Source organism: Pelodiscus sinensis, chromosome 4 (assembly GCF_049634645.1).
Source record: "Pelodiscus sinensis isolate JC-2024 chromosome 4, ASM4963464v1, whole genome shotgun sequence".
NCBI lineage: Eukaryota > Metazoa > Chordata > Testudines > Trionychidae > Pelodiscus > Pelodiscus sinensis.
The window spans coordinates 54997330-55012697 of record NC_134714.1 but is presented as its reverse complement, the minus strand read 5'-3'; the positions used below and the strand labels follow the sequence as shown (position 1 = coordinate 55012697).

The following is a 15368-nucleotide window of genomic DNA, read 5'->3' as shown; positions in this document are numbered from 1 at the left end:
CAATGTGATTTTTGTCAGGAAAAACGCCTCGTTTTGGCAACAAAAAACTACCTAGGAGAGACTTCTCTTTTCCCCTCCCTTTACTGTTGACAAAAAAACAGTGTAGACTGTTTTAGTTTTGTCAACAGAAATGGCTTCCACCAGCATCCCACAATGCTCCCCTGGTGGCTGTGCTCAATGTTTTGATCTCTATTAACCTATAAGCATGTGCCCCTCCTCTTTGAAAGCTCAAGGAAGTTTCTGAAAGCTGAGTGAGCTGCTCCCTTTGGGGAGCAAAGAGTAAATCATTGGACTGCTCCTGTTCTGCCCTCCACTAGGAACAGAGTGGCAGACATACTGCTGCTGCAGGGGGGGAGGACAGGCTGCTCTGCAGCTTTGACATTCCTCAGCAGGGAGAGCTCACAGAACTTAGCTGCCTCCCCGGCAGCTGAGGAGACAGAGGGTAGTCTAGACTACATGCCTCTATCGCCAGAGGCATGTAGATTAGGCTACCAGACATAGGAAAATGAAGTGGCGATTTAAATAATCGCCGCTTCATTTAAATTTACATGGCTGCCGCGCTGAGCCGACAAACAGCTGATCAGCTGTTTGTCGGCTCAGCGCGGCAGCCATGTAAATTTAAATGAAGCGGCGATTATTTAAATCGCCACTTCATTTTCCTATGTCTGGTAGCCTAATCTACATGCCTCTGGCGATAGAGGCATGTAGTCTAGACGTACCCAGAGAGAGAACTCAGTGGGAATAAATACCAAGATGCACAGTGATCAGCTTTGCCTTCCCACAGTACTGCACTGGGGGATACCTACCCACCGTGAATTGCTCACACTGTCTGTGATGGTACCCCAGTGTGGACATGATCTGTCGACAGAGGGAATAAGAGTGACCACCCTTTGGCAATTTTTGTTCTGTCAACTTTTAGATGTCAATGTAAGTTTTGTTGTCAAAATTGGTAGTGTAGACATACCCAAAGTGAGGGAACAACTAAATGTGCCTGTGATTTGTGATAGCTGAAACAGTAGAGGCCACTCACTACCCAAGGCACCGGACAACATAGCAAAGGCTAAGCAGAAGCTAGCCATGTGGGCTGAGGGATTTCCTAGGAGACTGAACAATTGCAAGGGGTAGGGCATTGTTTGGTTGCAACTGGAGAAAAGAACCAGAAAGCGAGGGGTAAACCAGCAGGCAGTTAGAGCAACAGTGATGTTTGGCACTGGGAAGAATCCAACAAACAAGAGCTTCTACTAAGTATAGTACTCTCTGAAAAGACAGTGTTGGATTTCTGAAGAAGCAAACTGTCTCACTGATTTGCATAAATTCTCTAACAAAACAAGTTTGCACCAAATAAATACCTTCCTCTTATAATCAAGTTCTTCTTCAAATGGAAACTAAACACTCAAGGCTCACATAGTGGCTAACTAGTCAGGTTCTTCAGGGGCATTGTATTATATATCTTATTGCATACAGAGAGAAGAGCTTAATACAAATTATATTCAACTACCTAGTTAGTAAAGCTTGGCCAATTTCTGGCAGCTCTCTCAGTAGAGGTAGGTTTTCAAACAACCGTTGAAGGAGAAGAGAGCTGTGACCTTATGATTGGTTAAGGGAAAAGATTCTATTCCATGATCAATGAACAGGATGCAAGGAAGCACAGAAATATCAGTAGAAGTGGAGCAAATAAGGAGTAGACATGGGTACCTTTTTTGGCTCAGAAATTACTGACACAATAAAAGTCAGTCAGGAACCACAGGAGATTGAGAAGCAATAAAAGAAGAACAGAAAACAAACCAAATGCATGCCCAGAGCCTATGGGGAGGGGCTGGTAGATTACCTCCTCCTCCTCCAGGAACTGGGGTGGGACCAGAAACGAAGGTATAATTGTATGGGAGGGGGCTTATGGGAAACAGGCTTGGGGTGTGGAATCTGGCAGGATGGTAGGGTGCAGAAGCGTGCTGGGGATGGGGTTTGGGGCAGACTTGGGGTGTGGAGTTTGGGAGGGATGGTGCAGGAACAGGCTGGGTGCTGGGGGGGTCTGGGAAGGTGGTAGGATGCAGGAGCAGGCTGGTGGTGGGAGGGCTGCACAGGAGGGGAATGGCAATCTGGAATCTGGGCAAGACAGTGCAGGAGCAGGGTTGGGGGTGGGGCTGGGCAATGGGGGAGGGGTGTGCTTACTTGCACAACTCCCCAGGGACACACATGGCCATAATTGTGGATGCCAAATCAGAGAGATATGGGGGTGGGGGGGAAGAGGAAGACTCTAGGCAGCTTTCCCTGCACTGCTGTTTCCCCAACTGGGGAAAGAGGAAGAGAAATGGCAGTGTGGCCCACTAGGCAGAGCCCACAGGCCGGATCTGGCCCCAGCTTGCTTGGCTCTAGCCCGCAAGGGACTCTCCCATCACTGCAGTGGAGAGCTGGCACTCCACCTTCTTGGGAGGGCGGGCTACAGTACCAGCACAAACCCCCCAATGCTGGCGGCAGCTCCGAGCCTCCGGGGGGCCGGATCCAGGTAAACTGGGGGCTGGATTTGGCCGGCGCACCATTGGTCCCCCTCCCCTAAATGAAATATGATATTTATGCTGGTACTGTAACTGAATGGAGTGCAGTGACAGTTACTGCAAAGTATAATTTAAAGTCCTGTCAACTGAATGAGCTGGAAGTGTAACTTAAAAGTTACACTGGCTGAACCTCTCTGTTCCAGGACTTCTCTAGTCTTGCAGGACCACAGATGTTGCTGAGCCAGAGAGCCACAGTGGCAGAGATTGCAGTGACGGGGGCCAGGAGGAAAGCTAAGCAGCCTGAATTTTCCTCCCCACCTCCGATCAGGCAAACTCCCCTGTTCGGGTCCACGGAGGTCCCCCAGGTGCCAGGGAGGTCCAATCTATAGTTAATTATTTCTACACATTTAAGGGTACAGTGGTGGTGGGGGAAGGGTATCTTTTTGTTTTGCTTTGTTTTGTTAATGGCAAAAACAGTATTTTGCCATTAGTATTTTGCCTATCGATTTATACCATCAGTGACACTCAATTTCAAAGTGTTTTATATGGGAATAACAAACGTCCCTCCCAGCAATGCTGTTCTGCAACATAAGTGGTAATTGAGGCATCTGAAACATTTCAAGGGAAACAGAAGCTACATTTGATAGCACTGTAAAAGGAGACAGCAAATTGAATTGCAACTTTAAAAAAAATCAGGAGAACAAAAACAAAGCTTAAGTTCAGAAATTCACATTTATAGTTCAAAAAGTTGATTTTCAATTAGTTTAAAAGGGTCTCATACACAAGCAATCCTATCATTATAATAAAGTTAAGCACAGAGCATTAGTACAGAATAATGGGTCCTTGGTCTCTGCAGACTTTCAGTCAGAATTCAGTAACCCCTGGCGTTTGAAGCTGTTTATTGCTTTCCGGGTGAAGTCCCTCAGACTTGGCAGCACAGAGATTTAAAACCCCCCAAAAAAGAAAAAAATGTTATTTCAGCACTTCACTTACAGTGAGGAGTTGCTCTGGAGATAGATTATGAGAGTCCAATGGAAGGCAAAGGGGATTGTGTGTGACAGACAGAGTATACTCTTACAATTCCTTTGCTCTTCTGTTGATTTTTCTTGGTGCTTGGAAGATCAGTTATTATTTTCATTGACAATTTTGAAATGAAAAAGCTTCAGATTTATATAAAAGCCATACAAAAATATTCTCACATTCACCATTTTTCAATACACTACTATATGAGGAAAAGAAAGGAAAGTGAGCTGCTTAGGCCTTGCCGGGAGATAACGGTACTGGTTTAAATTAGTGAGGTTTTTATATGAACGTAGTCTAACCGGTACCAATTCTTTGAACACTTGACAATAAGGTTAAACATCATGCTATATGAAACATGATTTCCTAAATCTAGACCATATTCAATGCTCAGCCCTTTGAAGTGAATAAGGAAAAATTATTTACTTGTTACCATAATAAAAGAACTAGGGGTCACCAAGGGTATGTCTAGATTACATGGCTCTGGCGACAGAGCCATGTAGATTAGTTTATTAGACATACCCAAAATGCAGCAGCGATTTAAATAATCGCTGCTTCATTTAAATTAAAATGGCTGCCGCCCTGAATGGCTCATCCCAGGAGGCATATCCGGGCAGTCGACAAATGCCTTTGATGTTGACCGCGGAGCACCCAGACCTAGCGCACTGAGCCGACGAACAGCTGATTGGCTCAGCGCGGCAGCCATTTTAATTTAAATGAAGTGGCAATTATTTAAATCACCGCTTCATTTGGCTATGTCTAGTAAACTAATCTACATGGCTCTGGTGACAGTCATGTAGTCTAGACATAAGCCAAATGAAAACAAGTATAAAACAAACAAAAGGAAGTTTTTCTTCTCACAGAGCGTGGTTGCCTGTGGAACTCCTTGCCAGAGGAGGTTTTGAAGACCAGGACTTTAACAAGGTTCAAGAAAGAACTAGATAAATTCATGGAGGTTAGATCCATCAATGACTATTAGTCAGGATGGGTAAGAATGGTATCCCTAAGAATCTATCAAAGGCTGGGAATGGGTGACAGGAGAGGAATTGCTTTAAGACTCCCTGTTCTGTTCACTCGCTCTGGGGTATCTGGTATTGGCCACTGTCAGAAGACAGGAGACTGGGCTAGGTGGACCTTTGGGCTGACCCAGTATGGCCATTATGTTCTTATTTACACATTTCTTTAACAACAAGGCCAAACAAAAAATCCTTTTTAAAGAACTTAAGTTTAAGGTTATGTAACATGCAAACACAAGACAAGTTAAGTCTGAGTCACTTAACATCTTGTCACACAGTCTGGTGGTGTGAACGAGGTGGTAACGTAATACAGATGGAATATCTGTTTTTAATTTAGAATTTACTAACTTTTCTCTATGTTAACTCCTTTCTAACCCCTTTAAGTGATAGAACAGAGGTTGAAAATGAGTTTATCTGCAGTTACTGCTTTTCTTTGTTTCCCCTCTGTTTACTGCTTTGCTTGTTTTCTTCTCCATCTCCACAGATAAATGGTATATGGTTCCTCAATACTTGGCAGTCCCACTTTATCACTACAGCATAATAAAAGGCTTTGTGTAAGCAAATAGGATTTCTTCCCCTCCCCTTGCCCTATTATTCCACAATCTAATACAGTGATTCCCAAACTTTGACACGCACCCCCCTTTTTGATTTTTGAGAAACCCTCACATCCCCCCTCCCATAAAAATATCAGCAAAACTTGGGGTGGGATTAACGGGAGTGTATGTGGCTGGGTCGCCTCGCGCCCCCCCCCCCCCCCCCGGAATTTCTTCACGGCCCTCCCCCCTAGTTTGGGAACACATGATCTAATACATTATGGCTCTTCTACACTACAAATTACTTCAGTATAACTTACGTTGCTCGGGGGTGCAAATTATCAGTGATGGGATGTAACTCATCAGCTGTCAGCCCTGCTCCCAGGGAAGCTTCACTTCAGACTGCCAAGGGGGGCAGGGCACTGCTCCAGCACCTACTGGATAACCCTTTATATCCCTACTTCTTACCTGTCCTCTTGGGAACACAGACATGGAACAGAGGTTCCTTACAGAGATCTTTAGGTTCCTAGTAGTTTCGTATAATATATACTGAATTTACACTTGGAATGAAACATGTTTAATTTTAAGACATCATACAACACACAAATTACCACCTCAGCAGTCAATATAGAACAACTATTACCATGATTGAGTTTCAGGTTTCTCTACATATAGGAGTTTAGATTATAACACTAAGACGCAGAAGGAACTTCTTGTCCATGGAATAAGTATAAGCATAATTTAACAAGTCATTTTATATGAGCTGATTGCTGACTGTTTTTCATTTATTTATATTGGGTTTTTCTAGTTTTCGTGTTTTTGCCTATCAGGCTCACGTTCAGTACAAGCTTATTCTTCTACAAGCATGATACCTAAATACGGAAGAGGAGGAGTGGCTTGGCAGAATCCAATATTTTTAAATAATTTTGATAAGTATCTACACATTGATTTTAAGTGTGTAAATTTTCATAGTTGCAGGAGATTGTTTGACCCCATCAAAGAAACCGTACTGCTGACTTCCCCAATTATTTAATGACTGTAGACATTGATACCTGCATTCAAAAAGTTAAACCTGTGTCAAAATATAAAAATTACATATCCCAAAACGAACACATGCTCAACCAGCATTGTTATTACTTCGTTTGTCTTAGTTTCCATTATTATTTACAGAAATATTTTATCATTGCTAAACATTGATTTTAGAGTGTGTCTGTGCACGTGCACGCGCGCGCGCACACACCCACCCACCCACCCCATTTACCAGTTAAAATCTGATCCTTCCAAACCTAAAAACATACAGTAACATTTTCTATGTCTAGTTTGCCCTTTGGTGCGTGTACAACATTTGCACATCTATAATGTATATCATGCATACAAGGAGAGCCAGTTTTGCCTTTTTATACTTGTGATTTACATGAATTTGTATTGGAAAGACATTATCCTGGAAAGACTAAAAAACCTTGTTTGAACACACTTTCAGTTTACTGAGAAATTCCAATGGTGTCTTCCAATATGACCACTGGTATACAGCTTCTTCTTATCATAACTCAAAGCAACGCAAGGATTTCGTTGTGCCAGGAAAAGGAGATGTGCCTGGAATGGAATTAACTTCTCATAAAACCATACAGAAAAGAGAATCACCAGGCAGGTGAAAGGGGCTGGGTGGGGAGGGGGCACACCTGAAGCATTCTCTCCTCTCCCCCTACACATATCGAAACACTGCGATCTGTTTCTCTTCATCAGAGAGTGAAAGGTAGTGCATAGTTTGCTGCATTCCTCACTCTGGCTGGGAAGTGCAGGCAGCAGATAAACCTGGGCCTGCTCCACCCAGAGGACATGCACCCCTCCTCAGGCTGGAACTGCAGCAGCCATGGAAAAGCATTTGTCACCTGACCACAGGCAGCTGTGGTGAAAGAGGGCTAAGGTAAGTCCTCCCTCCCCAGGCCAGCCTACATACCAAATCCCTCATCTGCAGCCCCATCCTAGAGCAATGATTTAAATGAAGCATGTGCAGCATTTTCCAAAAAAAAAAAAGAAACATTGAGTTAAGGACCTGAGCAATGCTAGGAAAATCTTTTAGTAGATTGAACTGTATTCCTAATTAGCCTGCAGATGTATTTCACTGTGATAACCCTTAAAGTATTCAGCACAGAAGTGCAATTCCTTCAACTCCTTAAAGATTGCAGGAGAAAAGCAATGGAGGAAGAATGAAAATGGAAATTACAATCTATTATACTAACAGCTGAAAAGAAAATGCTACAGAGACCACAATTCAGACTTACAACTCATATCCGTATTTCTGGGTTTCCCATTATTTGGCTGTCAGCCATACCATGTTAGCCAGAAGGTGGTATCAGTTCATCATGAGTTTCAAAACAAACAGTTTAAAAGTGTGTTAAGAGAAAATAATATGAAACCAGAATAGTAAACATATGGGCTGTGTCTACACTGGGCCACTTATTCCGGAAAATCAGCCGCTTTTCCGGAATAAGCTGCGAGCTGTCTACACTGGCCCTTGAATTTCCGGAAAAACAACGATGCTCTACTGTACAAAATCAGCCACTATTCCAGAAAAACTATTCTGCTCCCGCTCGGGCATAAGTCCTTATTCCGGAACACTGTTCCGGAAAAGGGCCAGTGTAGACAGCCCAGTAGTCTTTTCCGGAAAAAAGCCCCGATCACAAAAATGGCGATCGGGGCTCTTTTCCGGAAAAGCGTGTCTACATTGGCCACAGACGCTTTTCCGGAAAAAGAGCTTTTCCGGAAAAGCATCCTGCCAATGTAGACGCTCTTTTCCAGAAATACTTATAATGGAAAACTGTTCCGTTTTAAGCCTTTCCGGAAATTCATGTCAGTGTAGACGTAGCCATGTTGTTACTATTTGTTATTCAAATGGAGAACATAAACAGTAAGCTTAAATCATTGTAGGCAAATACTGGTCCACAGGCCAGATCCAGTCTTGCCAGGGTTAGTTCCTGGCATGCCCCGCTGCCATATTTACCTGCATGTTCACAGCTTCTCTTGGCCGCAGATACTGTTCCTGGCCAATGGAAATGGCAGGAAACGGTGTCCCAGTCTGTACCGCTTCCCATCACTCCCATTGGCTGGGAACAGAAATCCACAGCCAAAAAGAGATACAATCATCGGTACCTGTGGCCGTACAGGTAAATACAGCAGTTGTGACCCACCAGGGGCTAGTTCTGGCCAACCACTGCAATGTTACTGCTCACCCCAGCTTACATGCTTGGGCAAGAGACATCTCCAATGTGCCTGTAGGCTTCCGCAGCTGCTCCTGATTCCACACTGATCACTAAACTATTTCAGAAAGATTATCCTCAATAGTTTGAAAGCTGAGAGGGCATTATCACTCAGAAGTTTGACAAATACTATACTGTATTAGGTTATTACTGTACTACCTACAGTGCTCAAGATGTGTAATTTTTTCTGAAGTACTGAATACATAAATGGCAGCTGCACTTCAAAAAAATATGACACTTTGGTTTAAACCAATCACTTCAGATCAAAGAATGCTCATAGGCAAGCATAACAGCAAAAAAATAAAAATCCACTCTACTGCACATCTTTTTAATTGAAGGGTGTCAGTTTAGTTAAGTAAAAGAGACAAAGGTCCTAACTAAATCCAATGTACTGTTTACTAGACATATTGCTTCCTTTTTACATTCCTTTCAGCAGAGACAAAGGGAAAAAATCCACTTCTTTGCTGTTGAACATGCTGCAGGGGAATATTTGTTTTTTAAAAAGCACCACTGTCGTTAATTTGACAAGCATTGAATCATTTCTATTGCTGTTTAGTTGTATGAGAACTTTGCTTGTTTGAACAAAATTCAAATCTGGGCCAAATTTCAAAGTGTTCCTTCGAGGAAAGTGACCTGACATCCCATTTTTAAAGGTACAGTCCTGTAGAAAGGCTTAAATACATATCCCCCAAATCTCTCTTAAACAGGGACACATCCTGCCCAGGTCGGCCTCTCACTGTCCTCATCCTGCTTTGCCCCTTTACCCCAAGGAGCACGGAGCTGCTCCATTCCCTAGGCACCTTCCCCATCTTAGCAACCTCTCTGGCCAGGTTCGCTGAAGCCCCTGAGGGCATGCAGTCAGATTTCCTGCCACCTGGTGCACAATGTATCCTAGGCCTTCACTACTTCTTGGTCATGTTGTAGACAAGGGATATGAGGTTGGGTCATGTCAGTGGCCAGCAGCAGCCTGGAGATAAATTCTGCAAGGACATGTCAGTTCATCCATTCCCCATTCAATGCAGCTGGAAGCAGCTTCAATTCCTTCCCTCCAACATAGTGCCAAAAGTCTGCTGCTGGATGCATTTTGCTGTAAACCTTAGCAGACATCTGGGGAGTCAACACAAGAGATCTTGCACACACACACACCCACATTAAGAAGCTAAACTACAATTTGTATCGACTACATGATTAGTCGATAAGGACCACTCTGTAGAGTCGCAGCGGGGATAGCTACAGGAGACAGCTCGAGCTGCAACTGAGCAGTCCCTGCTCCGGGACTCACCCATACTGCGGCTCTGCATTTTAAATGTTGTAAGAGCTGCCGAGGTCTTGCTACATTTAAATTGCAGAGATGCAGTGTCCCAGACCAGCGTGAGCCAGGACTGCTCAAGTCCTGGTTCACATTGAGTTTAACAGCCTCTGTTTGCAGCAGCCAGCCCCTCTTTGTGGCAGACAAAGCTAGCCGCAGACTAGGGAGGTAAGTGACTATAGTATACAATTAGCTAGATAATCGCATCTGCAGAGACACAAGCGGGGGTAGCTCCAGGAGCTGGGACTGAGCAGTCTTGGCTCATGCCAGCTCCACAGCCAGCCCTGTCTGGCACCAGCCCCCATGTGGCAGTGCAGCTAGGGATGTAAGCGACTAGTCGACTATCTGACAAGAATTTGCTTATCAGCGTCAACTTTACTAGTCGCTTTACTGCCTCTTTCTGATAGAGGCAGCAAGGGAGGGAGCAGGAGCCAGTGCTGGTTCCCCACAGCACCATCTCTGTGGAGGGCAAGGGAGGCAGAGACTCAGCAGGAAATGGCGTGAGTGGGGACTGCTTGAGTCCCTGCTCACGCTAGTTCCCACTACGAGCACTTCTGCTTTCAAAGCCTAGGGGGCTCTTGTACATTTAAAAAGCAGAAGTAGCACGAGGCTAGCAGGGACTCAAGCAGTCCCCATTTGCCCCCGTCTTGCTGCAAAGGAGGGATAAGAGCTGGTGCTAAGAGGATCTGGCTTAAAAGAGGCTGCTCTGGAACCCACCCCTGTTTGCGGCAGACAGGACTGTCCGCCACAAACAGGGGATGCTGGACTCGGGGCGAGCCAGGATCGAGGAGTCCCAATTCATGCTGATCACCGTGCCTGAATTTAGTAAGAGCCCAATGGCTCTTATGCTCAGGGGCTTTTGCTAAATTTAAAAGGCAGAACTGCAGTGTAAGTGGCTCCAGAGCTGACACAAGCCAGCTCCTGGAGCTACCTCTGCTTGCAGCTGTACAGAAGCGATTATTTGGCTAACCATATACTATACCATTAGCCAGATAATCACATTTAACATCCTTAGCTCTGCCCATGGCAAGCCTCGGTCCACCATGGAGAGAAGATGCTTTGCAGCAACCTCCCCATCACACATACGCCCTGCAACCTCTAATAGCGCTGGGGGGATAGGGGGTGACACACCATGGAGACGGTGCTGGGAGGAACCGGCTTTTAAGCTGGCTCCCACAAGCACCAGCTCCTGTTCTTCCCCCTCCCTCTGCTCCCTGTTGCCTCTCAGAGGCAGCAAGGAATGGGGGGAAGCGAGTATTCATACTCCAGCCAATTACTTACTAACATCCCTAACCCCCACACCATACAGTGCCTCAGGAAGACAAAGACCCAGGTACCAAGAGAGTTGGGTCCATTCTAGGGGCCCATCTAGACATTGACGGGAGTGTGCCAGGCAGGGAGGGTCAGGTTGGTTGATTTCCCCTCCCTCTCCCATGTAAGAGAAAAGTATGTGTGTGGTGTGCACGCATCTCTCCTCATGACTAAAGCATTAAAGGTGTTAAGTAAAAAGAATCCAACTACACAGTATTTCTTTTAACAAGGGCTCAGTCAACCTGATGTTTATTTGAAAATTTGTACCACATAGCTTGATCATCATTGAACTTGCTTGAATACAAGTAATTTTACCAGGTGCTCCATATTCAGCATAGGGAAATATGATCACCTTACTTAAAGGATTTACAAATAGTTTGAGTCATCTTTTCTTTGTCCCCATTTGAAAATGTCTGACTTCTTTGGATCATTGCGATGATATTTATGCTGTAACCCATACATTGCATAAAAACCAACGTCATCAACAAAACCCTCACACCATGTAGGACAGCAATTATGTCTGTGGCATGCATATTATGTTGTCATAGTATGCAGTTAACTCAGTCTGAATGAGCAAAACGAGGGACACTAAATAACACTTCTGACTACCTGATGTTAAAGCATAAAAGTAAAATATGCACATTTAAAAAAGCTAAAATCATCAGTGCTATGTTACTATATTACTCTTCCAAATTCAAATTTGTAGCCTTTGCTAGGCTGCTTGCTTGAAGCTTAATGAAATATGGCACTGCATACCAAAAACATGCCTAAATACTTTAGCAACAACTAGACCATCCTTCTCCTTTCTATGACCCCTTGCAAAGATTATGTTCTTTCTTCCCATCCTCACCCAAAATCCTTGATAAAAAACACAAGTATTTTTTTCTATCTCCTTTTTAAATTAGGTGACAGTGACATTCTTCACAAAGCTGAACACATTTCAGTTACAGCTAAATTCCCGTGATCCCAATGACAATCATATTCTGAAAGGATCTTTGAAAGGAACAGGGTAGTATTCGTTTCAGACAACTGAAGGAAATAAGAGAAGCAGGTACAATATAAAGTTCATCCCTCTGAGGAATAGCTGGATCAGATTAACAAAGACCTAATATCTCCAAATACACTAACCATGGGATAAGTTCACACTGTGCTACTATGCCAAAGCTGGTTTTAATAAGATCTGTGAAGCCATCTGATAAATCAGCTGCTGTTTGTCAACTATGATATGACAAACCGCACACTTTCTGCATTCAAATATAGGCTTATTGAAGATGTAGCCACCATAGTTCATCCACTTGCATTATAAAAATGCAAGTCACTCCGTTTCTTATAGCAACAGATGATAGTCAATCAGTTAATCAAACTTCAAAGATAAACCAAAAGGATAGCTGAAAGTCAAAATCATTCATCTTACCTGACAAGCAGATATAGGTTAAATATTCACCCTGGCCCCCAGTTGCTAGGAAAGGGATCTTTTTCTTTGTTCTCCTTTTCACTTGGACAGCTCCCAGCATCCTTTCATCATGTGGAGCAAAAATTTCTTTGTTGATAGCAGCTTTGGCACTCATTGTAAATCAGAGATGGAAGAGGCTGCTGCCCTCTCTAAAATAAAATCAATCAAAAATTAAAACTAATGCCAAGTTATAAGAGACTACATTTGACTTTCATGTAGATCAATTATTTTGGTCTTCAGATTTAGGCTTCAATGACTTGAAAGACCTTAGACGATAATTCATCTCTTTTCATCTAGTGGTGGGATTTTCAAAAGCACCTAAAAGTATGTTTTCACTACAGAGTTAACTCAAAATTTACCCACACGCAAGTTATTCTCTATGCACACAAGAAGCCGTGGTTGAGCAAGAACAGTGCTGCAAAAGACTTGCAATGTCTGCACTGATGTTGTACTCAGGATGGTTCTTAGTGGTGCAGTAACCCAACCATTTTATTAATTCTTCACCAGTGAATTGTGCAAAATCACATCTGTCCTTTCGGAATAGACAGAGATAATTGTGCAAAGATAATGAAGGACTAGCAGCATGCAGACAGGCACAGGTACCAGTTTCCTCTGGACCCCAAAGATGCTTAAACCCCTGCTGTGCTCCAGACCCCACCTCAACCTGACCCAACCTGAGATGAGGGTCTGAAACATAAGCCCATGGATCACAGGCCAGGCGTAATGCCTGAGGCCCAGAGTTAAACTGTGAGCAAGAGGCAGGCCTTGCTCAAAGAAGTTGGCTGATATTACACAAATACTCATACCTAAGAGGTACAAGGCACAGCTAGTAAATACATTCCATAAGTATCGAATTAGAACACCTCATTAAGAAACATCTTAATACCAACCTCCTCCCCACAAACAGACATACCGACCCAAGTTCAGGACAGGGTCTACACTGACAGCATGATAGACAATAATTGATCCCCTCTTGCATGGAGTAAGGCAGGGGTGGGAAAGAGGAGGCACCCTTACTATAGAGCAGCAGCAGCCGCTTTAAACTGCAGGCTGCTAAATGCTATGCAGTCTGGGCAGGGAGGAGAAAGCTTTGTGCACTGTCCCCACCCCCTAGCAAAATTCCCTCTGCTTCCATTGGCCAGTTTTGCTGAAGGCAGGGGCAGCAAATGAAGCCTCCTCGCTTCCTGTACTAGAGCAGAGCCACGTGGAGCAGCTCAGCCAGCAGTAAGGCATGGAGCCTGTCTCAGGTTTGTGCAGAGCTGCTGGCTATGAACCGCCTAGGTAAGCACCTCCCAGCCAGGGCCTTCCTCTGGCACATGCCTCCTCACTCTTCCCCCCCCCCCCCCAACTACCTGCTCCAGGTGACCAGCTAAACCTTCTGTATCTCCTCTCCCCACCTCCTCTAAGTCACAACTTCCTTCCAGACTCTGAATTTTGCCCTCCCCCCGGCGAATCCTTTTCTGCACTGTACTTCTCCCTGCCCCTGCACCCCATTCCCCTGCCCCATGTCACCACCCAAACCCTCTGCATCCTTTCTCTCCTCTTCTCCCAGGTCACAACTCCCTCCTGCACCCCCACTTACACTCCTCCCCCAGACCAGAATCCTCTCTTGCACCCATAACCCCCCCTTTCACCTTTCAGACCCCATACACCCTCCTGCAGCCTAGTCCTGTATCCCTAGCACCCTTCTACACACCTCACCCACTGTCCCAAACTCCACACTCCTCCACGGAAGTGTGGCCCTTGACCACCTATCAAAATCTTGGAGTAGCCCTTCATTAAAAATTATTGCCTACTCCTGGGTTAACAGGTGGTAATTAAGCAACAGGAGGTTGCAACGTGATATGTCAGAATGATGTGTTACTTGTTAATGTGTTACTTGTTTGTACCTGTGTATAAAAGTGTACCCCAAAGAGCGGTGTTTGGCTGGCCTACGGGGCAGTGATGACTTCCCATATTACCTCATGTCACAGACTGAATTGGTCCATTATTAAGAGAGTCCACGAGTGTAGTGGTTCAGTATTGTCTACTGACAACTATTATTGTACTTCATTTAACAATAAATCTAGTCAGGCATCTTCAATCCTTGTCTGATCTTGTGGTCTTTGAGGGCTCTCAGAGTCTACTGTGTTGATTAATCGTGCATGGTCAATACAGTAAACAGGGGCAGCAAACATACAAACGCACACAGCTGAATGGTTATCATCATTGACTGAGCAGGAGATGTGTCAGGATACCACACCAGTAAATCCTGACTGCTACAATCCCTACCCCCAAGCTCTTACCTAACCTCTTCCCAATGGAAGTCCCTGTCCCCTAACCCTTTCCCATGCCCACACTCTACTCCATTTCATCCTGGCCCGCTCAGCCACCGTCCTCCCCAGTGTGACCTACCTCTCCACCTTCCTCCAACCCCGCACACCACCAAACAGCTGATCACAGCAGACAGAATGCTCTAAGAGTGACAAGGAGGAGTTGATCAGCAGGGCCGCTATCAGATTGGAGATGCAGAGGAGGAGCTGGCTGCTGGTGGGTACTAAGCACCCTCTAATTTTTTTTCCTGTGGTTGCTCCAGGAAGTTAACACCTATGCAGATATGTCCACATTACGAGTGGTCATGTGAGTAACACATGAATCACATTCACTTGCCTTGCAGGCAAACTCCCTCCATCCCAAGCCCTGTGCCCCCTCATCTGTTCTGTGGAGATAGAACAGAGAGTGAGAGGGGCACCCTTACATCAGGGCCCCCACCTCTTCCTTCCCTGTCCTGCACAGCAAACAGGAAGCTTCCAGGGAAGGGTAGCTCCAAGACAAAGGGCGGGAGACGTGCAGCAGTGGAGGAAGGAGCAGCTGAAGTGCCAGCATTTGGTAGCCTCTTAGCCAAATGAGTCAAGATCACCTTGTCAGAGGCTCCAAGACCTACCAGTAGATCCCGATCTACGGGTTGATGACCACTGCTCTTGAGCAAACAAGTTAA

The 15368-nt window shown here is 44.8% G+C and overlaps 1 protein-coding gene across 2 annotated transcripts in view; it reads right to left on the bottom strand.

Annotated features, from left to right (window-relative positions):
* Nucleotides 1-15368, bottom strand: part of STXBP6 (syntaxin binding protein 6) — a 259739-nt gene that overhangs the window by 182935 nt on the left and 61436 nt on the right. For both annotated transcript variants that reach the window (XR_003089378.2, XM_006123263.4), the window contains exon 2: nucleotides 12353-12540. Coding sequence is in view for 1 of the 2 variants with exons in the window: in XM_006123263.4 (XP_006123325.1) it covers nucleotides 12353-12506 (154 nt within the window). In the remaining variant the exon portion in view is untranslated. The remainder of the gene's footprint in view (nucleotides 1-12352; nucleotides 12541-15368) is intronic.